Source organism: Dermacentor variabilis, chromosome 4 (genome assembly GCF_050947875.1).
Source record: "Dermacentor variabilis isolate Ectoservices chromosome 4, ASM5094787v1, whole genome shotgun sequence".
NCBI lineage: Eukaryota > Metazoa > Arthropoda > Arachnida > Ixodida > Ixodidae > Dermacentor > Dermacentor variabilis.
The window spans coordinates 118416551-118440260 of record NC_134571.1 but is presented as its reverse complement, the minus strand read 5'-3'; the positions used below and the strand labels follow the sequence as shown (position 1 = coordinate 118440260).

The following is a 23710-nucleotide window of genomic DNA, read 5'->3' as shown; positions in this document are numbered from 1 at the left end:
GCAGAGGCCCAGGTGCTCGACAGCGTTATTTATTCCAGTCTCCACCTGGACCTCATCGGGTTCAGCAAAGAATTCCTACAACATCAAGAAGTCGTGCTCAATGACTACTTCTGACCACTCAATGACCAAGTCTATGTCCTTGGCAGTGTGCTTGATGTAAAGCTCCCCTCGCACCTCGTTAACTTCCACCATGGAATTCCCACAGCTTCTGTAAGTAGTGCCTCATAACCGCTTCGTGGATCCCAAATAAGTTCATGTGATTGCCAGTGTTCTTTATTCAAATCACCACCAGGACCTCTTGACTTGGGCAAAGCATTTCACAATGCCAATAAGTCATTCCCCATCACCACTTCGATGTTCTCAGGGAAGTCCATGTGCTTGTCAATGTGCCTTACTTAAAGCTCCCCTTTCGCCTCGTTAACTTGAACCAAGAATTCCCAAAGCTTCTATAACTTGTATCCTATAACCGCTTCGTGGATCCCAAAGAGGTCTATGTGCTTCGCAGGGTTTTTTATTCCAATGGACACATTGACCTGTCCACTTCAGCCAAGTATTCCTAAAACATCAATAAGTCGTGCCCGAAGACCACTTCTCCGTTCCCAGAGAAGTCCATGTGACTAGCAGTGCGCCTTGTTTAAACCTCACCATGTCACGTTGAGTTGAACCAAGAATTCTCACAGCCTCCATAGTTTGTTTTTCATAACAGCGTCGTGGATCCCAAAGAGGTGCATGTGCTTAGTAGTGTTCTTCATTTCAGTCCCCACCTGGACCTCTTCACTTCAGCCAAGCATTCCTACGACCGCAATAAGTCGTACCCCTTGACCGTTTCGCAGTTCCCAGAGAAATCTATATGTGCTCGTCAATGGGCCTTATTATTGCGATAGCAATATTATGGACACTGCAAGCACACTTCTGCCATCGCCGTCGCCGTGATGTTCCATATAAAGTCCAAACATGTAACAGCGTCGCCACGCGCCGTACATGCGAGTGAAAGCTTGCGACATTCAGCCGACAATCACGGCTCAATCTCGCACGCGCGAAAGAGGAAGGTTGCGTTGAAGCAAGAGACTACACGAATGTCAATTCACTCGCTGCTGCTTCCGCACTTTTAACTCGTGCGTTTTAACAACGAGTTTTGCGGTCATTGAGCGCGATGTGTTCATGTTTACCTGTATGTGCGTGACATCACGTTTCTTCGTTTAATTAGTAAGCGAATCTTTGCAATTTAACACGGCTAATAAAGCTACTATCCTTACTTTGTATAGCTTTCTACTAATTTGCTATGGCAATCGATGCTTCGCCTTTCGGGCGAAAGTACGAGTTCTTTAAAGCTGCCCCCTCCGTCGTGAGCTTGAACGAAGAATTCCCACAGTGTCCATAAGTTGTTCCTTATGACAGCTTCCAGGTTCAAAGAGAAGTCCATGTGCTTCATAGTGTGCCTTATTCCAATCTCCACCTGCACCTCGCCGACTGGAACGATGAATCCCGGCAGCGTCTATAAGTTGTGTTACGTGACCGTGTTGCAGTTCCCAGAGAGATTCATGTACGTGGCAGTATGCCTTATTCCAATGTTCTCCACCACTTCGTCGATTTGAATTTATCAAGCAGAGTCCCTATGAGCGTTTTGCAGATCCCAGAGCTGACTTTTTGCACTTGGTAGTATGCGTTTTTGCAACGTCAACCTAAACCTCTTCGGTTTGAACCAAATCGAAGTAAAAGATTTAGGTCTGAAATACACGCCTGTGTAATCGGGCCGTAGTTCATTCAAAGTGAGAAATAATGTACCCCGAACTTACAATGTCAATGGCACAAAACTGGTTGCTCCGTGCAGGCCGCGTATAATGAAGTTTTCTCGGTGTCTTTCGTAGAGACACACAAACCTTCTTGGTGCAGACGCAGTGGTGCGGAGCCAATGGGACTAAACTGGAGAAGGTCGGCAGGCCGCCTGCAGGGAAGCTTTTTTTGTGGCGTGTGAGTATATTATAGCGATTACCATTCACAGTGGACTTACCCACAACAGATTTGAAATAAATGTGTCTTCATGAATGCGGTGTGTCCCTAAATAGTCTTAATGCTAATCACGTTAACCTCGACAGTCATCATGACAGGTGGTTCCACGGTAATCTTTTTCTAGCTTTCACTAGAAGCAAGCGGTATCCCTTCTTTTTAGTTGATTGCATCAGGCCATATTACAAATTATATAACTATAACATATGAAACTACAAGCGGCTAAAAGTGTGAAGTGATCAATAAAGCACTACCTTCCCATTTTACAATTATTTCATCAAAGAAGAACCCAACCGCTGGTCGGCTGAGTCGACGCTAGTGATGTGCCAGCTTTTAGACAACATCAACAATCATCATTCGCACTGATCTTTCTGGATGGTCCATGGAAACCCCTGAGGTCTTCAATATTCAGGCCATCTTTAGGGTGATAGCCTTTCTGGGCTCAGGGTGAAGTTTGTGTCAGCTGACCTGACCGCCGTAGTGTCCGCCGAAGCGTCATCACGCCACATGAAGACAGATTAAAAGCAGATTAAAGAATGAAAAATGGTTTATAGTTACAGTTAGTGAATGATAACGTTCTAATAAAGATTGGTAGAGGTTAATAATGAATAGTAATCACTAATAATGACTACTATTGGCTCCGAAATGACCAGTATGTCTAACGACGGCTTGTAATGACCGTAATTGATTAGAAATGACTAGAACTGTCCATTAATGAGCAGTAATGACTAAAATGACTAGTAATGAATATGAAATGACCAATATGTCTAACGACAACTTATAACTACTACAATTGATTAGAAATGACTAAAATGCTTAGTAATGACCAGTAATCACTAATAATGACTGATATGACGTCTAATGACTACTGATGACTACGATATGACCAACATGTCTAACGACGGCTTGTAATGACCAGAATTGATTACAAAATGACCAAGTATGCTTAGTAGTGAGGAGTAATGACTAATAATGACTGAAATGACTTGCAATGACTCTTAATCACTAGGAAATGACCACTATGTCTAACGACAACTTGTAACGACTACAATACATTGCAAATTTCTAAAAATGCTTAGTAATGACCAGTAATGACTAATAACGATTCAGATGACTGGTAATGACTACTAATGACTATGGTATGACCAGCATGTCTAACGACGGCTTGTAATGACCACAATGGATTACAAATGACAAAAAATGCTTAGTAGTGAGCAGTAACAACTAAAAGAAAGAAGAGAAAGAGAGGAGGCTAAGAGTAAGAGGAAAATGATAAGAGGAGGAAGAGTAGGCCTTCGCCGTTCACCTCATAAGAGAGATCTTAAGAGACCCTGTAAGTTTTCAATAAAGTTATCTGTATACTAATTGGTGTCTTTATATTGTAAGTGTTCGACTACAGGTATAAAGGACTGCATAGAGGAATGTATAAGCATACAAGAGGGATATTAGTAATCGCGCAACAGATATAGGTATCCGTTATGCTGTTTGTCCCGCTGTAGATAGATGCATGTGAGTGAAACCAGCAGATAGCAGATTCTCAATTTAACGTAGGTGTTCATTATGCATACATATCAATAAATGTAAATTGATAATAATAACAAGGTATACTATCGCTTCTGGTACCATATTTAACAGCAGTAATGGGTATTTCCGGGCTCCGGTGACTTCGTAGAAGTATTTGTAAGCTAGAATCACTATTTATCGTTTCTCGAATATGATTCATTGTCTGATTTTATTTGTTCTCCTTAACAGTCCCATATGCTGGAACAACACAGATAGACACACTTATCGAACATGTTATATACTGATGCAGCATCAAAGATGCCCCCAACATACGGTGCAAAATCAGGAACAGTGCAATATTATAGTCGAGATATTTTATCAAGTAGAATTTTGGTTGATGTGAAAAGTGCTTAAAAGTAATTACAAAATCATAACGCACATGCCGCTCAAGTACCTAGTTTCGTTTAGTAAACCACACAGCAAGTTCTGTGAAACTGACCTTTGTATCATTGATTTCAGATTTTAGATAATCGGTTGGCAATGGAAGCTAAGAATTTCGGTTGCATCTAGACAATATTAGTAAACGCCGATCATCCGCATGGGTTTTTTCGCCGCGACTTCTCCCATGCCTTAGTATCCTAAAAGCTGATTCTACACAAGGCCCTAAACTGAACCAAAGTGGGGTATGCCTTGTCTTTTTGGACACCCACACTAAATTCCTAATCAAGTCTAGGGAATGACTTTAGAACGGTTCCGCACTCTTCATTCTTTCTAATTATTTCCATCAATCTAGCGTAACCTAAATTCAACAAAAAAATATTCGTTTCACCCGAAAGGTGAAGCATCGATGGTGACGGCAAATTATTGGATAGCTTTAGACCGTTGTTTTATGGGCAGTGCAGCAGTGCCTAGGCATCGGCGCCATCTATGGACGATCGACATGCTGGCTTGAGCGAGCGCTCCGTGTTCTATGCCATATATACGCTCGGCGGCAGTTTCTGATGGTTGTTTTCGCACTCACGCGGTCTATTCAGTATGAGCTAGCGCTTTCTAAGTGGGAAACGGCTCTGTGAGACGTACTGAAGTGATTTAAGTCGGCATGGCCGGAGTTTCTGCTAGCGTTGAGGTGGACGGAACACCCGGTGCGATGTGTGCGTGCGTGTTTAAGCCTACAATCCGCCTCGAAGATCAGGCGAGGTACTGTGTTGAAGTTCTGATTGGCTGTGGCGCCTGGCTGCTGTTGCCGCACAGCCCAGCCCAGCCAATCAGAACTTTATCAGCCGAAGAAATGGACATGTCCACTAGGTGGACTGTTACAGAATACCTCCCCGGTTACGCAATTTGTGTCACGAATGGGATCTTAGTGCTACATACTCACTGTAATTCCAAGCTGAGCTTTATCAGCAAAGGGTAGTTACAAAACATCAAAGACTATCCTAACAGCATATGCACCATTCTGCTGGGGAATAAGTTACGTGGTTTACTTTTACAAGAGTTCAAATCGTTGTCCGTAGATACATTGCGCTTCTACCTCATTCGTTGCACGAGGTTCCACGGCGGAATGACGACTACAAAGTGAGTAGAAGCGACATTATGGCGATGATGACGATCGAACCACAACGATAGAGAAGGTGGCAGAGCGGCGGTGGCAGAACGATAACGAAGTGGTCACGAAGGCGTGAAAATCCCGGCGGGACCACAACAGAATTAAAACCACAACATTCATGCGTTGACTGCATGAATACAATGGAGGGAAGACATGACGATGACGTTAACATGACAGAATGATAATGGCATGACGTAGGCTAATGGCTGAAGTCATATGACGAATGAAAGACGACAAAGAAATGGCTATACGGCGTGACGACGCCATACTATATCCGGCATCTTGTCTACACAATACCCGGACGGAGAAGTAATGACCCGGCCAATGGCCGCGTTGCACTAGGCGTACTAGACGCACACAAAGGCACTAGACGTATATGACGGCAGCAGTTGTGGTGATGATGACGTAGTTGCGATGGTAACGATGTCGCTGCAGTAAGAGGACGGCGGTGCAAGGACGACCAATCCAGAAAATGGTGGATCGGCGGACGAAAAATCAAATCATGATTTTGCACGATATGCTATTTATAGCCTCTCACAAGCCAAGGACCGTAAACGCGCCGAAAGAGGCAAACAGTGCTTATCATTAAAGTAAAGAACACGTAATCATAGTAGCACACTTTAAAGCTCTACGAAGATGGAACACACCGTTACAACAAAAAGTACGACAGCAAGAATACCCGGGACCAAATTTAGAAGCAAGAAGTGGAAAAACTAGTGCAGCAGTTGTGAAAAACAACGTGTAATCCCATCGGTCTACGACAATAGCCTTTGTGCCCAAGGAATAAAGCTGCCTTTTCGTACTTGTCCAGATATCTCCTGTTTCATCGAGCAACGCGGAGTGTTTTATGAGAGGCCTTTTTAAACAGTGTACATGTGGAGTCTCCTCTCCTGGTCGATGTTTGCTGATTTTGTCAGCTACATTGCTTGCCTTACAAGAGTCATTGCCTCCACTAGAACTAGCTCACAACGTCCAACTACCCTTTTGCACTAGTGTAAGGAAAAGTAAGAAAATTTTCAATTTTTCTTTCTTTGTATCACAGTCTGTGCTTCCATAAAAGCGCCTTCTAGCTGGGTAAGATTGAATACCAGGATTTCCAGATACCAGAACATTTACTACTACGTTGAAGATGTTTCCTTGCCAAATGACAGGTTTCTTTCAGTTGTCGAAGTGTGGTTTTCATTAGCGTCTGAACCCATGAGGGCAAAAAGCGCTTGCGCCCTTTGTCTATCAAATCCCACTAAACCTGCGCTACAGTAATAGGTGAAGCAAGTGACAACACTTATTTCTACAATGTGGACAATCACGGTTCCTTTATAATATTTCCTGACGTACCGATGTTAATGTATCTAAAGCTCAAGAACAGCGACAGCTCACCTTCTTTGATCTTAGCTCACATACTGCAAACACTTCCTTGTTGCCAGTTTGTTCCCTCTTATCTATTTGCAATAAAGGTTTACGGTAGTGGACTAAACATGCTCGCTCGAAAAGTAACTACTCTTTTCTTTATAATTTTGCTCGTAGACACGGCCTCATAAACACGCAAGCAAAATTCTCATTAGAAAATGTTTATAGTTGCAAAGAGTCTAGGGAAATATTTATTAACTTCTTTCTCTACTATTTATAATTTACCCTCGTAACAGCATCTTCCAAGTACCTTGACAATCAGCACCTTTTACAAAAAAAAGATGCAGCTCTATGGCGCAATAGAGTGATTCTTTCTGAGCATTCATCTGCTCCCACTCAAACTTATCTGTACAAGTTCGGTTAACACTCGGGGACTAGGTAAAATTCCGATGCTATCTACTCATGACGTCTTTGTTCGCTGCATTTGTCCAGGCTATCCTAGTTGCTCAACCATTCAAGTCTGCGTCAGTCAATTTTGTTTTTCCTTACACCACTTCCTTTCTATAGAAATCCTCCGTAGGCTGAGAAATGAAATTATTTAAAGACTTTATTCTCTATTAGTGAATTCCAATCGCAGATTGGGAGTGGTCGATGAACCCCGCATCGGAGCACCCCGTTACGGCATGAGGCAGCAGAATGAAATCTGTGATTGAAACACAGGCACTCCTTCCAGAGCAATTGCCAGGGGGCGCTAGCACAGATCTGCTTCCGGGAGTGCCCAGCATTCCTTGCGTTTAGAGCCGTTTTCGGTAGTTTCGGCTTGCACTCGCGCGCATGCTGTGTTTAATGTTTCGCCGATTCCTCTTAGTCTCTTAATGGAATCTATATCGCCTGTAAGCCTATTTCTCTCGTCGATGCTGGACCCCGGAAGTGCCTGAACTGAAGGTGGGTGGATTTGGCGCTCGTAAAAAACTTTCTCGAAAGCGCCCTGCCATGCGGATTGTCATGCGATGTTTCGCATTGGGTTCGGCTACAGTGTGTTCAGTGTTCGCGTAATGGTGACGTGGGTGCCTTCTCTCTTCTATGTCCCATTTACGTCATTTACTTAATAACAGTTTGCAAAGCCGCACAGCCAGCTGGTACGGCCGCGTTGCAATGACAACTTTCTCGGAGGGGCTGAGCTCCATGTGGGCCTTCGTAGACAGGCCGATGAAGTTGCGGTATCGCGGGTTAATAACAAACTTCATAATTAATAATCATAGCGTCTGCTCGTCCGTTTACTAGCATGTCGACGTCAATGACAGTCATTGCCTGACCTGAAGCTATAAAACAATGCCTTGGCGACATTCACGTTCGATCGGTCGCAGGATTGAATCTGAATGTAGGCCAAATGCAAGACTGCCTTGTTGTTGACGTTAAAGAAAAAACTCCAGGTGATCAAAATTATTCTGGAGCCCTCCACTACGCTGAGCCGTATAATGAGGTCGGAGTATTGGAAAGCAAAAACCCAGAATTTAATGTTTTGTTTCCCTTCGTTCAATGTGTACATTAACATCAGCCGGTAGTAGCAATGCCCTTGGGAAGTTATTTTGCCCTTATTTTATTTGCAAGTTCCTTCAGGAGGCAACCGAGCTAATAACCAATGTTAATAACCCTTGCTTTACCTAATATCTCAGTGAAGAATATTCACAGTCCGGAACAAAAAAAAGTAGCTGTGTTACTTGGACATGCTCTGAACGTTTACCCACTATTAAGCAAGAGAGGACTGGTGCAGGCACGAAAACAGTACTGTGGGGCGACTTTTTTCATGTTTCCCATGATTGTGTATTTCAGACCTTCCAAGCAGTGCAGACATTGTGCAGCACCGTGAAGCCAGAAGACTAAGCCAGGCGACCAGCTATTGCAGTAAGACCATTTGGCGCTAATGTTTGCATGACATATAAAATTGTGGTTTGCACTTTTTCGAGCGCAGCGTGCGAATGAACAGTGCGCGAAACAAAATTATTGCTACATTATTATGAGGGATATTTTCCCCAGGTCGGTCTCATGAAGAAATTCAAAAATAAAAAGGAAATGCTTGCCCGCATAGCAGCAAATCTCCATAAAAAAATGGAGGTAACAAGAACCTGACAGCAATGCTGCAGTCTTTACAAAACTATAGTTAGCCGCAAGACGTCTGCTGCAAGCCAGAATAAGAAGTCAGGAAATTCTCCCTGCGAAGTGCCATGTGAGGAGGAGCTGAAAAATATCAGAGCCCCGGATGCCAGCATCGAGCCAGAACAGCTAAGGCATGGCTACGGTATTGTTTCGAAAAAAGAGATTAGCACTCTGTCTAGCAAAAAAAAAGTTGGTCAGGGGACACAGATGAGAGACAGGAGGGATGCCAGGTTGATGAAGACAATTCCCGAAGCTCGCAGAACACACATAGTACATCGGCAAGGCACATGACTGAGGTTCATGGACAAAAACAAAATACTCTCGGCTTTCCACTTCCAGAATGCAACAAAATATTTTTTTTTAGGAAATGAAGTGGCTGCAAGCCCAGAAGGAGGCCCAGAGTGCAGCACCGCACGAGGAAAGAAAAAAGCAGAAGAAATCCGCGAAGAGAAGCGGCGGAACATGGAGAAAATGTAACTGCTCAGCCATGTCCTTGGCATTGCTGTGGATGACGAGCGCTAAGCGAAAAAGAACGTGAATAAATATTCTGTTTGTACACATAATAGGAAAGCTATTTCAATTAGTCAATCTTTTTTTTTATTTGAGAGTTTGTGGTGGAGGGTTCCCAAGACAAAGGTTCCTGCTGACACAACAGTGCCTTGACGAATTACGAGCTCTGTTTCTTGGTGTTGGGCCTTTGAAAAATATCTGTGTTGCATGAAACCAAACAAGCAGAAATTCCTCGCATTTATTTTATTGTCCTCCAAACATTCTTGCTAGCTCTCTCTCGTTTCAAATCGCCGAGCCTACTTAGTGCTCCTTCTTCTTCAGAGTCTTCATGACATTCAGTGTTGTCTGTGCACTTTGACCATTTCACATCACTGTCAGCCTCTTCTTCATCAGTGTTATCGAGCAGTACGTCACCTCTGTTGATGTGCAAATTGTGCAGCACACAGGCAAGCAAGAACTGATTAAATTAAGGCACAGTGCGCAGCTCAAGGCTCATCATCTGACGGAAGTGTTCTTTAAGGATTCCAAAAGAGCTTTAATAAACACACGTGTTGCTGGAAATTTCGCGTCGAAACCTCTCTTTTCTATTGACAACTCTCCAAAATCTTTGCAAGCGGTAAGCAGGTATGGCCTTACAGGGTATGCTGCGTCACCTCAAAGGTGATATTTGTCTCCTTGGCATAAACCCGGGAGCCTCTTAGCTAGTGAAGACATGCGAAACACGCGGGAGTCATGTGTCTTGTTCAAGCTACCAACGAGAACATCAGTGAAACGTCTTTTTTATCACATACAGCCTCAATATAATAGAGAGAAAGTAGTCTCTGTTGCTGTAGGTGGAAGCGATCCTATTTTTGGGACAATTCATGCGGATGTAATCCCCGACAATGCATCCACCAGCACCTGGCCTGCCGGACGCATGCAGAAAATAGGATCATACATAGCAGTTCGTCTTTCTACTTGTCAGCGCTAAAAGAAATCAGGGGTGCATACCAACTCAAAAACTGTGGACAGCTTCTGCCGGTCATCGGGAAATGTTAGGACAGTTGGACCTAGGGTCATCAGGACTTGCGCCACTCTGTACAGTATCCTGTGCACAGTACTCTCAGCCATGTCAAACCTGTCTGCTACATCCCGCATACATGTTTTGTTGGCCTTGCACCTGCGCAGTAAGGCGATAAGCGGCTTAATCGACAGTACAAGCCGGCAACAAATGGATAATACAAAAGAGTTTCACTGGTTTCTTGATTGTAAATACGAACGATCACCGCTCGAAACAAAGGCCACACGTTAGCGATTTCCTATTGTATCGAGGCAGCTTGAACTACATGACTCTTCATATCGTGCAGCGCAGGCAAACGAACGATGAACAAGCCACACACGGATTGAACAAAAAACTGCGGCTCTTTGGTTATGTCGCTTGTCCTGCGAACGCTTGCTTTCTCGAGCACGCACAAGCACACATGCGGTAATCAGCAGAGATGTGCATAGTGCACACTTTCGCAGCCGAATTCAAAGAGCGGCAGCAACGGCAATCCGCATACTCACCAAATAAAGCACAAAATGTCCGTATACGTAGACTTCGCAGGCATGCCGCCGTGATTGTGTGTCGGGCATGTCGGAGACGCAGCCAAGCCCGCTATCATTTCGGTGGCAACACACCGAGACAGCCTGAAGTGCCTTCGGAACTGCATTTCATCAACAAAATTTAAGGCTTTTAAGCGCGCACTTCCGAAAGGGAGCCGTTCTTACCCCTTCATCCGATTACTGGCGAACAACATCGTCGCCGAAACGCGCAACTTTCGGTCCCTTGGTCGGCGGCCGAAACATGATGTTGAAAGCTTGCTTGAATACACAAGCTTCCGAAGCTTCTTGTTTGCTTGAGTCCCCGCAGGTGGATTCGGAGATTGAGCTATATGAATCATCCCTCTCCGCGAGCAGTAAAAGCGCAAGTTGACGATGCGAAGTACCACTCATGAGAGGCTGCGATTCGCGTTCACGGGGGAGCGGTACGTTAGTTGTGGGCGGCCTGACATCACGCGACTTCTGGTCGATTCCGTAAATTTTTTAGAGTAGAGAGCACTGCTCCGTGAAGAGGATTGGGAGCAGCTTCGCTGCTCCCAATCCGCCAATGAAAGGTACGGGAGGCGCTTTCAATCTCCCAATGGAGTAGACTTGATCCGCAAGGAGCAGAAAAATTACTACCGGAAGTGCTCCGAATCTGCCGTCGGAATTCATAGATCTTAGAAAACCATTTGATCACGTAGGTGTTCTATAGGACTCTTTATTATCCCGGCCGTTCATGAGATATGGTAGTAATCGGAATGTTGCCCTCATCATTTTTTGTTAGCGCTTACCTGCTTCACAGTTGTTTCTGCGCTACTCTTGGCATCATATAGGAACTTACCCATTAATTGTTTTTCTTTTTATTTCGAAGGTAGCCCTGCGGCATAATATGAACAACACATGGTATATGTGCATATATAGGTATTAATGTTCTATGAAGTACAGCACGTGCGTCTTTCAAAACAAGTATACATGTGGAAGGCGCCAAATGTACACATTTTCCGCCATGACCTAAGCCGTGGCTTCAATTGCTCCGCACCTGTAAAGTGAACTGCATCTTCCATAACGATTTTTTTATCTGCGACTTTCTAATAAGAACCGCCGCGTGTTGTTGTTGAAATGCGGTTGTGAATGTTGTGAGTGAAATTAAAGGCGATGCTTGCTTCGTCGTGGAGTTTCTTCCTGTGAATACACTTTGGAGTCGGCTTTTCATTACTTTTCGATTACACACTTCAAAATATGGAAATTTATCGTGCACATATATAAACAAGGCTCACAAATACAAACGCTTAGCACAGAAATATTTTCCACGGCATTCAAACATGAGCATGCAATGTGAATGCAGTTCGTGCAGGTAGCATTGGAATGAGTGAAATAAACTTTTATTTACGAAACAGTCTTCCCGAGCGTTTTGAGCTCAGGGTCACCCTAAGTGGGCGGGTCCCTCATTTCAAGAATCATCTGGCCGCGATCGCCTCCCAGGCTCTGGTGACAAGTCGTCGTTGGTCGGCCAGGGGCGGCTTGCACGAACATTTCGTAACGAAAATAATAACGAATTTAAGAACGCGTTCTTGTGCGCACTAGGCACTGCCTATGGAACATTAAGAAATGCGTCCTTAAATTCGTTATTATTTTCGGTAATAAACGTTCGTGCTAGCCGCCCCAGCTCTGGAATGGAGGTCTTGACCACCCACGTCTCCTCGAGGAGGCTGATGCCTTCGGTGGTTGCAGACATCGACAGATACGGTCGAGTCAAAACATTATTTATCCATTTATACACCCAACCTTCTTTAGTAAAGAGCCCTAACTAGTACCTTGTTTATTATGTCAAACACTCTGTTCTAACATTAGCTAGAAGTTCCCGACTCCAGTTGATGTGTGCATCGCATATTTTACAGTTTGCTGTACAGCTCCAAAGACAGTGATCATTTGCTTGATTCAGTCTCGTACTAGGAACGGTAATAAAATTGTTGACAATGTACGTTCCGTATCAGACACAAAATTCTTTGCTCACTCGCATCATCTAATAATATCAACAGCCGATCTTTGCTGTCCACATTTTATCAATCTAGTGTAATCTACACAGAAGTCATCTCAAGGAAACTTCGCCTTTTAATCATTTAATACAGTAGCATACGATAACTTCAATAAGGCAGTATGTTGTTATTGACCCAACTAGCCATGGTGCATAACCACAGTGAGGGATTGACCTAGAATCATGTGGTTAAAAGAAGGAAATAAGGAGGAATTATATTCTCGTCGTCGTCATCGTTGTCGTTGTTGTTGTATGAACGAATTATAGCAAGTCCTTGTCTTGTATATCGGCATGAGAAATGTTATAATAATGCGTTAACTATGGATAAAGGTGTAATTACCTTTCCATTATAAACAAATTGGAATAAATTATTGCTTGTTTTAACTCATTTTCTTAATATTCTACAGTGATGCCTCATAAATGCCTCTTCATGTTCATAATGATGCATGTGATCTTCTGCGCTGAAAGTTCAGGCAAGTACTCCCTATTTTATCGGCATATATCTGTGACAGAAATCATGTTTTTTGCGGTTAATAGCCGGTGTCACTTGCTTGATGCTTCCAACGTCCGTTTACTGTAAAGCAATGCGCAAATTTTAATTTAAGCATGCCCTGTGAATTATGTACGAACAGGTAATTCTCCTGCGTCAAAGTCAAAAGATGCTTCAAGTAAATAAGCTTGCCCTCAATTTGAGTTCTTACTCGAATACAGAATCAAAGCACAGTACGGAGCAGTGTGCCCGCTGTTGCCATATATCGGACGACTCGTGGAGACAACAATTGCCGCGTTATTAGCTCACTATCCTGGAGCTAAGCTTGTTACGCTTGTAGGAGTGTCAAGCCAGCAATTCATGAACCACTGTTTCATAAAACGTGTTTTGCAGCTGCTAGTCCACTCTAGCATTGCAAGCTCTCCAGTTTTTGTTTTCCTTTTTTGTTCTCCTGGACTTTTTTTCGTAGGCACCAACCATCTAGACGGTTAATCTTCGCAAGTGGTACACGTTGTAACACGAAAAGTAGAGCTGGGGCTTCCCTTATTCAACTAAGTTAAGCGTTCGTCTAGTTAGTTCTGCATTGCCAAAGTTTTGCAGCACATCATAGCATAGAGAAAGGCACTGAGAACGTCCTCTCCGATTATCTGTGTTGCGTTGCGTTGCATTGAAAAATTATGGTTCGGTCGCCCGCAGAGGAATTGCTTAACGTATCCACTTTGCTTGTCACTTTGGCTGTGTACTTATGGTTTCTTGTTATTCAATATTCCTGGCCGTGTGTCTTGTTTAATTCCTGGCCGAACAGCCACATTCAGATTGGGTTGAAATGGAAAAATGATTGTGTACTCCTTTACATAGTATCTCGTATTCCCCGGGTTATTGGGAAGGTGAATCAGCATATTGTAAAATAAGTCTCCTAAATTCGGTGACGCCTTCGGGAAGTTTCAATCTATCAGTCGTACCTAAAGCGTGAAATTTTAGGAATTCCATGTTTAAAATTGGAAGTGTATTAATCTGTAATATTGAATTGAATCTTGTGGCTTTTAAACAAGCGTCAGGCATGCATTATGTTTATGGCTGAGGGATTATTCCACAAAAAAGCGCGCGTGAGGCTTCATGTAAGCCCCGGGGTCCTCATTTTCCGAATGCTTAAGGGAGCGTATATTCGCTACTACAGCGTTCTAACACCTGACGATTTGTATCTTTACTTCAGGTATCTTTACGTGCCGCCATCGCGAATCGAGTTGCCCAGCAGTCAGAAGACCGAACTGCCTCCAAAACTGCCACCAGTTCCACTTCCAATGTTGTAAGCATTCGGGATGCTCTTGCCAACGTGAACTGCAGTTCCACAGTATTTTTACGCTTTAACTGTCAACAAAATAATGAGTTCGGTATAAATGTTATGCGTTACATTTGTATCCTTAGCTGAGGTTACGTAAATGAAGAGCTCAAAGACAGAGAGACAGTGTAAAGGGGAAAGGCAGGGAGGTTAACCAGAGGGGAAGATCCGGTTGCTACCCTACGCTGGAGAGAGAGGGGAGGGGAAGGTAAAGTTGTAACAAAGTAGAGAGAAAGAAAGAAATGGGCATATATATATACAATCACAGGCGGTCCCTGTCGCCGCATACTGTCACCACACAGCACAGTAGAACTTGCAGCACTATAAACGTATGTTCAGGCTACAGCCGCTTGTCCAATTCTGTTGCCTTTAAAAACTGCAACATTGCCCTCGTCGCCTTCTGCTGCGATGGCTTGTGATGGCAATATTTTAAAATAAGTTCTCTGTTGGAGGTCTTCGGTCAAAGTGCGCTATCGCGATTGCAAGCAATCGTCTCTGAATTATAGCGAGGACAGTCACAGAGAGTCCTCTTTGCCACAGTCATCACAAGAGGCATCGTCGGCCCATCCGATTCGGAAAGCAAAAGACTTGGTGAAGGCCACCCCTAGCCATATTCGACAAACCAGAGTAGCTTCGTGGCGGCAGAGTCCAGCAAGATTGCAGAGGCGTAGAGAGGAGTCTAGGTTGTGCAGCCTGTTGTTTTGACAACTTCCTGCGTTCCACAAGGAAAACCTGATATCACGGCTGAGCATTCGAAATTTTCTAGCGGCATCTGTCCTTAATAATGGTATCGGTTCCTATTCGTCCCCTTGAAGAGCCGACCGCGCAGCGTTATCGGCGTGTTCGTTCCCTATGACCCCGCAGTGACTTGGAATCCACTGAAATGTCACGTGGTGTCCTTTCTCAGTCAAGGTATGCCTTAGTTTAAAAAAGATTACGGGGTTTTACGCGCCAAAACCACTTTCTGATTAAGAGGCACGCCGTAGAGGAGGACTCCGGAAATTTCGACCACCTGGGGTTCTTTAACGTGCGCCTAAATCTAAGCACACGGGTGTTTTCGCATTTCGCCCCCACTGAAATATGGATTAGTTGTCTAATCTCGAATACCAGTTGTTCGTGTGGTCCACGCCGCAGGGCTCATAGCAAAGACTGCAGTGCTGCCTTCGAGTCACTGAATATTGACCATCTTCGTGGCTGTCCTTGGCTGACGAGACGAAGTGCAGCGCGAAGAGCTGCAAGTTCCGCAGCCATCGTCGTCGTTGGGTGACATGTCTTGAAACTGATGGTGGTGGCTTTCGCTGGGAAAACTATGGCTCGAGAGGAACACTGGAGAGTTGCCGATCCATCAATATAAATAAGTACGTGGTCTGCGTACCTCTCGTGCAAAAGGAGCAGAGTTAGTTGTTTAAGAGCAGGTGATGACAGCTCAGATTTTTTCCTGATTCCTGGTACGGTGAGGTGCACTGCAGGTCGAGCCATACACCATGGAGGAATTGATGGCTTACTTGCGGGCTCAGTTGCGGGGTTAAACAGTGGGAGGGCAAGAAGGATGTGGGCGCAGGCGATTACGTTAACCTCATCTCAGAGCGCGACATCATTCTCTCATTAACTCACTTCGAAGCTGCCCGAGCTTGATTCTTGTAGCCTTGTTTATAACAGGTGGTGGCGGAAGACCGCAAAGCTCTTCGTTGCACTAACTCAAAGGCTCAGAGGGTGCTGGCATCAGTGTGAGACCGGAGAGAACCACAAAGCTGGACTTCTATGATTATGGGCCGCGAAGAGCAAAATCAAAGCAGCCGTGATAAACCATTACAACTTTCATCTGAACATAAACGACTTCAGCTACACCTGGAAGAGAGGAAACCGAGGGGCCTGATTTGGATCTTATGAATAAGCGCTGTTCTCGTAAAAGTCACTGTTGCTGATAAAGATCACTCTTAAATACAACTCGGAGGAAAATACTCTGTATAAAATTTTGGCGGATTATCTCAGAAAAGCTCTCATGGCGTGTTGTAGGAAAGACATGACATTCATCCGATGTGAATGTTTGGTGGGAGACTATCGACAGGTACAATCTCCCAAATATTACATTATTACATGTGTCTGAGCTAATGACATGAGGACGACGTAGATTTCATCTTATATTCTGCCCAATCCCGCAACTCTTGAATGGAAAAATCGGCTATACCGATCGCGCGTCTTTCCGACCTATATTCGACATCCTGTTCCCTTAGCGCTGTTGCAATTTTCTGTCGGAGACGCAAATTGACAGCTTCTTCAATAACTCCAGATAAACCGGTCAATCAAAGCAGGCTTTGCGCTTTCCGTGAGGCCGTCATTCTGCTTTGTTATTCGGGGGCTTGCGTATAACGGTACCGTTATCAACGCACCATGCAATTAGTATACGACACTGCACGCTATTAAACATTCCACTGCAGTAGCCGATTTCTCCTGCTCCACATTCCCCGTTCCTTTCCATATTTACCTGTAAGTGGCCGTCTGGCACCGTTATCGTGGTGTTGTGTCCTCATTGTCATAGAACCGACGTCTTTGCCATGGTGCAAAGCAGTTAAGAGAGCAACCCCTGTAGCAGTAAATGCCTTCAAAGCCGCAGTAACTGCGGGAATCTGATATTTTTTATTCATTCGTACACTTTTCCTACTTTTTAGTGTAAAAACTACCGGCTATAGACCCGTATATTTCCGATGATAGTTAGCGAATTATAAGCGATTACAAGTATAGGCGTATCTATACGTGCCGTGGCGATAGCTGCGAATGCGTTATGTTAAGCTTTGCGTTAAGGGCACAGGAACACAGATCAAGAACAGTAAATTAGATTTTAATTTTTCGTGCATCCGTAAAGGGCAACGAGTGCAACAGAGGATCCTTAAGGCTAAAACATACGACGACACCGCATTACTAGGGCACAATGCAAGGAATACAAAGAGACCTGCCAATACGTGTGACCGTGAAGGGGCACATCTATATGCTTTAGTTTTAGAGATGAAAACTCGCGAATTTAGATATCTGTTAAAGCGACGAGTAGTGACGCGACACCAGTTAAACAACAAGTCATAGCCAACCGACATAAATATTTGGGTGTATACATACAGAAAGCGAGGACGTACTCTTGCATCCAGCAAAATAACCTCAAGATGAACAGGAAGCGAAATGCAGCTTTAATGAAGCCTAGGGCACTTCGCGTCTACAATAAAACCGAAGTCATGCGAGGAATTATGAAATGCGTAATGGTGCCAGCGATAACGCTCGCAAATATTATTCTGCACTTAGACAATATTGACGCTGAAAGCTTATCAAAGGTCCGTGGGTCGAATCGCATTGGGGCCTACAGAAAACCACAAATGAGGTAGCGCGGAATGACACGGGTGGGGCCTCTATCAAATTCAGAGAAGTCCAAAGCAAAATCAGTTTAGAATGAAGACTATGGAACATAGACACAAACAACTGAGTGGATAAAGTGCACAAGTATATGTACCTCAACATTGTGGACAGGAAATCAAGGAAGAGATGAAGAAGGTCAAGAAAATATTACCTGCCACAGGGTAATCAAAACTAGATTTAGGAAACCTAGAATCATCGAAAAGAAAGTGAGTGAAAGAGGGACGGTAGATTGCACGCAAAGATTGGAATACATAAAGACAGAACTTCATGTAAATGTGCAAGAACGGAAAGAAAAAAAATCAGGAGAGAAAATATATACGATAAAACTAACGGCCGGAGGATCCAGTTGGTTACCTGAGGACGAAAAAAAATTGTGCAGTTTGCGCTCACAGGAGTACTCACGGTTATGAGATGCATTTTGCAGGTTGCTGGCTATCGAGCATCGTTCGGGGTTCCACATAGCGTTACTTGGGGGACCAAATTGCTCGCGCAAAGCCAGCACTTGTGGGCGTGACGCGAGCGTATGTGTGACGACAGCAGCAAAATGTCGACGATGATCGTATGGCGGCGACGGCTTGGTTTGTACTCCGGCTCTTGGATACCAGTTTGCGACAGGACGATTGTTAAGTACTACATAGGTACACTGGACAGGTGAAAGCGAGAGAAACACAGGTTGTGTCATCTGCGGCTAAGTGTTCTAGCATCGTACGTACCTACATGTTCGCCATGTGGCCTCTATTCAAAACAACTGTAGCATCTGAACTCCGGCAAGGAAACGTTAAAACCTGTTTGACTTGGGCCAACCGTGAAGCCGGTACAATGACGCACACCTTCTATGTAGCGTTAGCCGCTTTGAGGAAAAAAACTGGGAAATTTGGGCCAATCCAGAAGGCAGTGCCGTCTTACATAGCGCCTGAAACCACTGGTTGTCACAAAAGAGTGAGAGAAACTTGCACGTGACGCGCCAAAAGCGCCAAAGGTCTCAAAAAGATAGTCGCCTTTCAAGCGATCGTGGCCGTAATGCTGGAGCATCAGGTTGATGTACTTGAAGGCAGAACCATCATGCCACAATCGGTCACGTGACTACTTTATTGAGGAGGCCTCGAAACAAGGCAAAACAGGAGTCTGCCCACCTTCCCCAATATGCCTTGAACTAGCAAAAGCGTATTTCGCGTTAAAATAACATACCGGAGCAAATATTCGAAACAGGATGAGGCTTGTGCGCATAGCAGCGACAGTCCGAAGGCGACTCAGCGCATCTTAATTGAATTTCAATGTATTCACCCAGCAAAATACGTAGGAAACAGCCGCCTGCCAGCACAAAAACATACCAAAAGATCAAGGAGAGGTATGCGAAATGTTAGACTGCAATCCTCACCAGCGAGCATCGATGTTCACTGGAGAACTAAGGCCTCTCCCAGCGATTTCCGATTAACTCTGTCTTGCGCCAGCTGGTTTCGAATTGAACACGCAATTTTCCTAACCTTATCACACCACCTAATTTTCCGCCCATCTCGAATACGCTTTTCTTCCCTTGGCACCAATCCTGGCATGCTGCCCTGTGCATTGCATAGCCTTCCCAATTCCATTTTCCCCCTTATTGTCAAGTATAATATCGGCTTTTTGCTCTCTAATTCACATTTCTGTGTTCCTGCTTCTTAATGTTGCACCTAACATCGTTCTTGACATCGCTTGCTGCGTGGTCCTTAACTTCTTCTCAAGCTTCATTACTACCCCATGCGGCAGCACCAATAAAATGGAATGATTTTATGCATTTATTGTGAAGAATAATGGCAAGGTGCCCATCATGATTTAATGTGTCTACCTTATGCAGTTCAGCTCGTGATGCATAGAACACCTGATTAACTCAAGCAGGCTAGCTAACAATTTATCGCCAGCTTTATCGCCAGCTAAGACTATGTCAATAGAAGTCATCGTCAGTATCATCATTGCAAAAAACTGAACAAAATACGAGACAACAAAAGGCTCTCATACAGGTATTCTGTATTAGGAAGCAGGTATAATAGTTAGGAAACACGAATATATTTATGTGGCGTTGATGAAATGATCATTCAGGAGCGCAAGTGCTGCGTGTTTCCAGTTGTGCTATGATAGCATTCCGAGTAAAATTGAAGCAGTCAAAAGCACTCGTGACAATCAGGATTGCATAAACCATTCAATTTCCTAGTTCTATACGACGTCTCCAGTGGAAGGTTCCATTGAACAATTGTTAAGGCGATCACGACAATTCGAGCTAAACACCACCGCGCACACTCCTTGTTCAACGATACGTTTTGGCATTGCTTGCCATCTGCACAAATATCTTATGCGGGTTTCCATGTATTTTCTTGAAGCGAATGTTTCTCTTAATGTTTAAGTCAATTTTGCGCTTTGAAAACAATGACACCCTTGGTGGCCTCGTTTTCTTAACTTTGCGCAAGAGAGTGCTTTCTGGCCGCTTCGAAATAGTCCACGTATCATCGCTCCTCTTTAATCCGAACGAGTTCCCCGCATGCCCTGTAGGCTATTTCTCGTCTTTTCAGCCCTGGCTTATGCGTCATGTCGAAGTGAGTGGCTAAGCTATTGCCTGAAGCCATATACCGTCAGCTGCGTTGACCACAAAACCTACTGCGACTGCAACTGTCGTGAGTATGGTCATTTCCTAGAATGGTGCGCCTAATGTAACAAAAAGCTACATGCCGCTTTAATGGAAGCCTATAATTAAGTTTTATTCCCCGAGAATGTGAGCGATTCTTTAACGAATCAATTCTTGAAGGCACCTTATACATTTTCATATCCATCGCGCAAGTGAGCACAGAAGTGTGGTTTTTTTTTCTTTATTTATTTTCTCCAGAATTGTCAAAATTACACAATGAAAGCAGCGTTGACGGCACGCTCTGTACTGGCAACTGAACGTTTATTTTTGATTTCTCCCACTTTTTATAGGGCAAGGCAGGCGATGCTTCTTTCCTACTTTTATTTTGTCATGCGCATTGTCCGTCTCTTAGGGTGAAATATTGTCTTCGCGTAAGTATATCCCTTTCCTTTTTTCTGTTAGTAGTATCGTTGCTCACTTCTGTCAATGGTCACGGCTTCAAAAAATTCGCCCATCAGCATGTCTTTAATTTTTCCTAAAACTTTTATGTCATGAAATTGAACGGTGCAACGGTGCTGGCGATAATGAAAAGCGATATGCCCAGCCGAGATTCCTTCCAAACATGCTGCATATTCCCTTGTCCTGTCATTGATACACCTGCCTGTTTTTCCCTATATATCATCGGTGACATGATAAAGGTATATCATATATCCCTCCTGTCTTGCAGGTAGCGTGCTCCTTCTTGTGGTTTATTGTGCATTGCTTACTTTTCTGGCCATTATTGACTCGTGCACACATCGAATGGCGGGCAATCATGTATCAGTACACCAATCGATACTACTAACAGAAAAAGAAAAGGGCTACTTGCGCAAAAGCGATATTTCACCCCAGGAGACGAATAATCGGCATGAGAAAAGAAAAATAGGAAAGAATCATTGCCTGCTTTACGCTATAAACAGAGGGGGAAATTAATAATAAACATTCTGTTGCTGGTCTACTACGTGTCCTCGTCCCTTTCTGTCCGTGTCAGTACGTTGTGCTGAAAACCAATCGTGCTATGTGCAACCAAGGAGATCAGACAAACACTGTTGTGAAGTTTATAAAAACTTTCAGGGAATAAACCTGCAAAACAATGACTACTTATGTGAAAAGTGCTCAGCAATTTCATTAAAACCCTTCGCAGTGCCCCATTGGAGAACCTGCACAGCCCAATAAATTGCAGGTCCAAAGCGAAAAAAAAAATTTGTTTTCAAGTCAGATTATCAAGTCAGGTTCGAGAGACCATTATGTAATGAACGCGCACGAGAGCCGGTGGTGTATCAGAGTAGAAAAGCATACTATAAGGGCGGGGAAGCGCAACTGAGAATGGCAAACCTTACGTTTACGAGATTAAGAAATGTGTGGCCAGACACTCGGCTAGCTGCCAATTAGTGTTATTTATATTATTATATGCACTGGCATGGAAATAATTAGCATAATAATAATTATAGTCATCCTGATGTGAAAATATTCATATGCATGACTTTTTCACCTCGCATAACTACAGTATCACCAAGCGTCGTTGTTTATTTCAGCTAGGAAATTGCAGCCTAAGAATAGAAACTGTGCACGCAATCATTAGGAACAGAAAACTTTGTAGCAAAGTGTTATTTAAGTAACAGGACTCACTACACCTTTATGGGGGCATAAAGGGTGTGCGGATGTCACGTGGATAACACCCTCACGTTTAAGGGCTAAGATCAAATTGCTGGTGGGAACCAATGATGGCATCTTGTTCACCGACTCTTTCTTGCAAGTAAAAATGATGACAGCTGCAACAGGCGGCATAAAAAGAGCATTAAATTTAGTTTCATATTTATCCCTCTGAAATTCTCCTGATTGATATTTCTGCGCGTCCGAAGCTGTCAGAATCATTATACAGCTTTCAACTACGTATTTTGTCATTGCACGTCTAGTTACAGCTGCGTTGTTCTCTGTAAATTTTTGCAAGGCCCTAAAGATAGGGGTGTTACTCGTATGAAAATGAAACACCCTTAAAGGTGTAAATATTTTACACTTTACCAGCCAGATTTCTTTTCACTTGAGGCATAAAATTCTGCCATCGCGAATTTCATTTTACAGACGCTGTTCCCACAGGAGGAAGATCAAAACAAGGTCGCCTCAGCAAGCGCTGGTGATGTGGAATGGCTTTTGTACCCCTGAGTCTCTCGAGCTGCCCACAGTGCGTTTGCTAGGTGGACCGGATCTCACTGTAGATCTGAGCCTGCAATAAATGAATTTTTACATGGACACTTTCACAAATAAAATTTCGTGCAACCTTAACCAAATGTAGCAATGCGCACCCTCCCCCAGTATGGCGACTTCGTTTGTTAGATCACGGCCGGTCTAGAGCGCGCCTCTCACGCTTGAAGCGCGCTTCAGATCGGCCGTGGTTAGACGAATGGTGTTGAAATAAGGTGTTACACCTCTTTAGTGTTGTGTTTGAGTGAGCGTGAAGAATCACAGTTGCACAATGCAAGTCACAAAACTGTTTATTGGGGGAACCTGCGCCCAGCAAAACGAGTAACACTCAGCACAATGATAGCGGCGCGCACACTCGTCGATCGTTGAAAATCTGATGCGCGGATGAAACGCATCAGTTATTTATGCATTACTCGTTGAAGATTCCATACTTTAATCACTGGTTTTCGCAAGCCTTCCGGAATGAACTACATTATTCGCGTTGAGCATGCAGTCTGGTTACCCAAGTTTTGGTGATGACGTAGGTAGCAAAGAGAGACTCGGCTGGAATAACAGAGAATCTTCGGATAGATGCAGGGGCATCTTGCACTGGGCGATAACATTTAACATTTATTTGAGCCGGTGGAAGATGGTCACCGGGAAATACAAATACGCACTCGTAGCGCCACCTTTAATTCGTTGAATCTAAGTCAGTCTTATGTTAGCAGGTTATCGATGCTTTAGGGACACCTACGATCCGACTACACATATACAGGTAATGTGTGTAATGATATTGTTCAATTACGCAAAACAGAAATGCACTCATCGGGACTACATTGTGAGCCAAAAGATGCTAGCATTGCCAGTAGCGCGTCGATGATTTGACACAGGGTTCTCTATTCTCGGTTTTGTAGAAAGCATTTAATGGAATCGAG

At 44.0% G+C, this 23710-nt stretch overlaps 1 protein-coding gene across 6 annotated transcripts; it reads left to right on the top strand.

Moving 5' to 3' along the window:
- Nucleotides 1–5905: 5905 nt before the first annotated feature.
- On the top strand, nucleotides 5906–22860 carry LOC142577908 (uncharacterized). 6 transcript variants are annotated; one of them, XM_075687341.1, is made up of 7 exons: nucleotides 5906–6110; nucleotides 8297–8368; nucleotides 8985–9093; nucleotides 13136–13201; nucleotides 14432–14524; nucleotides 20503–20604; nucleotides 22677–22860. In XM_075687341.1, the coding sequence occupies exons 3-7, from the start codon at nucleotides 8988–8990 to the stop codon at nucleotides 22730–22732; spliced, it is 423 nt and encodes a 140-aa protein (XP_075543456.1). In that variant the 5' UTR covers nucleotides 5906–6110; nucleotides 8297–8368; nucleotides 8985–8987; the 3' UTR covers nucleotides 22733–22860. The 6 variants fall into 6 exon arrangements, 5 of the variants coding, with proteins under 5 accessions (XP_075543456.1, XP_075543453.1, XP_075543454.1 ...); XR_012827101.1 differs by lacking the exon at nucleotides 20503–20604 and adding an exon at nucleotides 20906–20986 and having other exon boundaries at nucleotides 5908–6120; XM_075687340.1 differs by having other exon boundaries at nucleotides 5909–6120.
- Nucleotides 22861–23710: the final 850 nt, after the last annotated feature.

Bases quoted from the DNA above. Each gene is read 5' to 3' on its own strand.
- LOC142577908 (XM_075687338.1), top strand. From the start codon at position 5,964: ATGAGAGGCCTTTTTAAACAGTGTACATGTGGAGTCTCCTCTCCTGGT. The intron at 6,121-8,296 runs GTAAGAAAATTT...TGTGTATTTCAG, and splicing joins TTGCACTAGTGTAAGGAAAA to ACCTTCCAAGCAGTGCAGAC. The intron at 20,605-22,676 runs GTGAGTATGGTC...TTCATTTTACAG, and splicing joins CTACTGCGACTGCAACTGTC to ACGCTGTTCCCACAGGAGGA.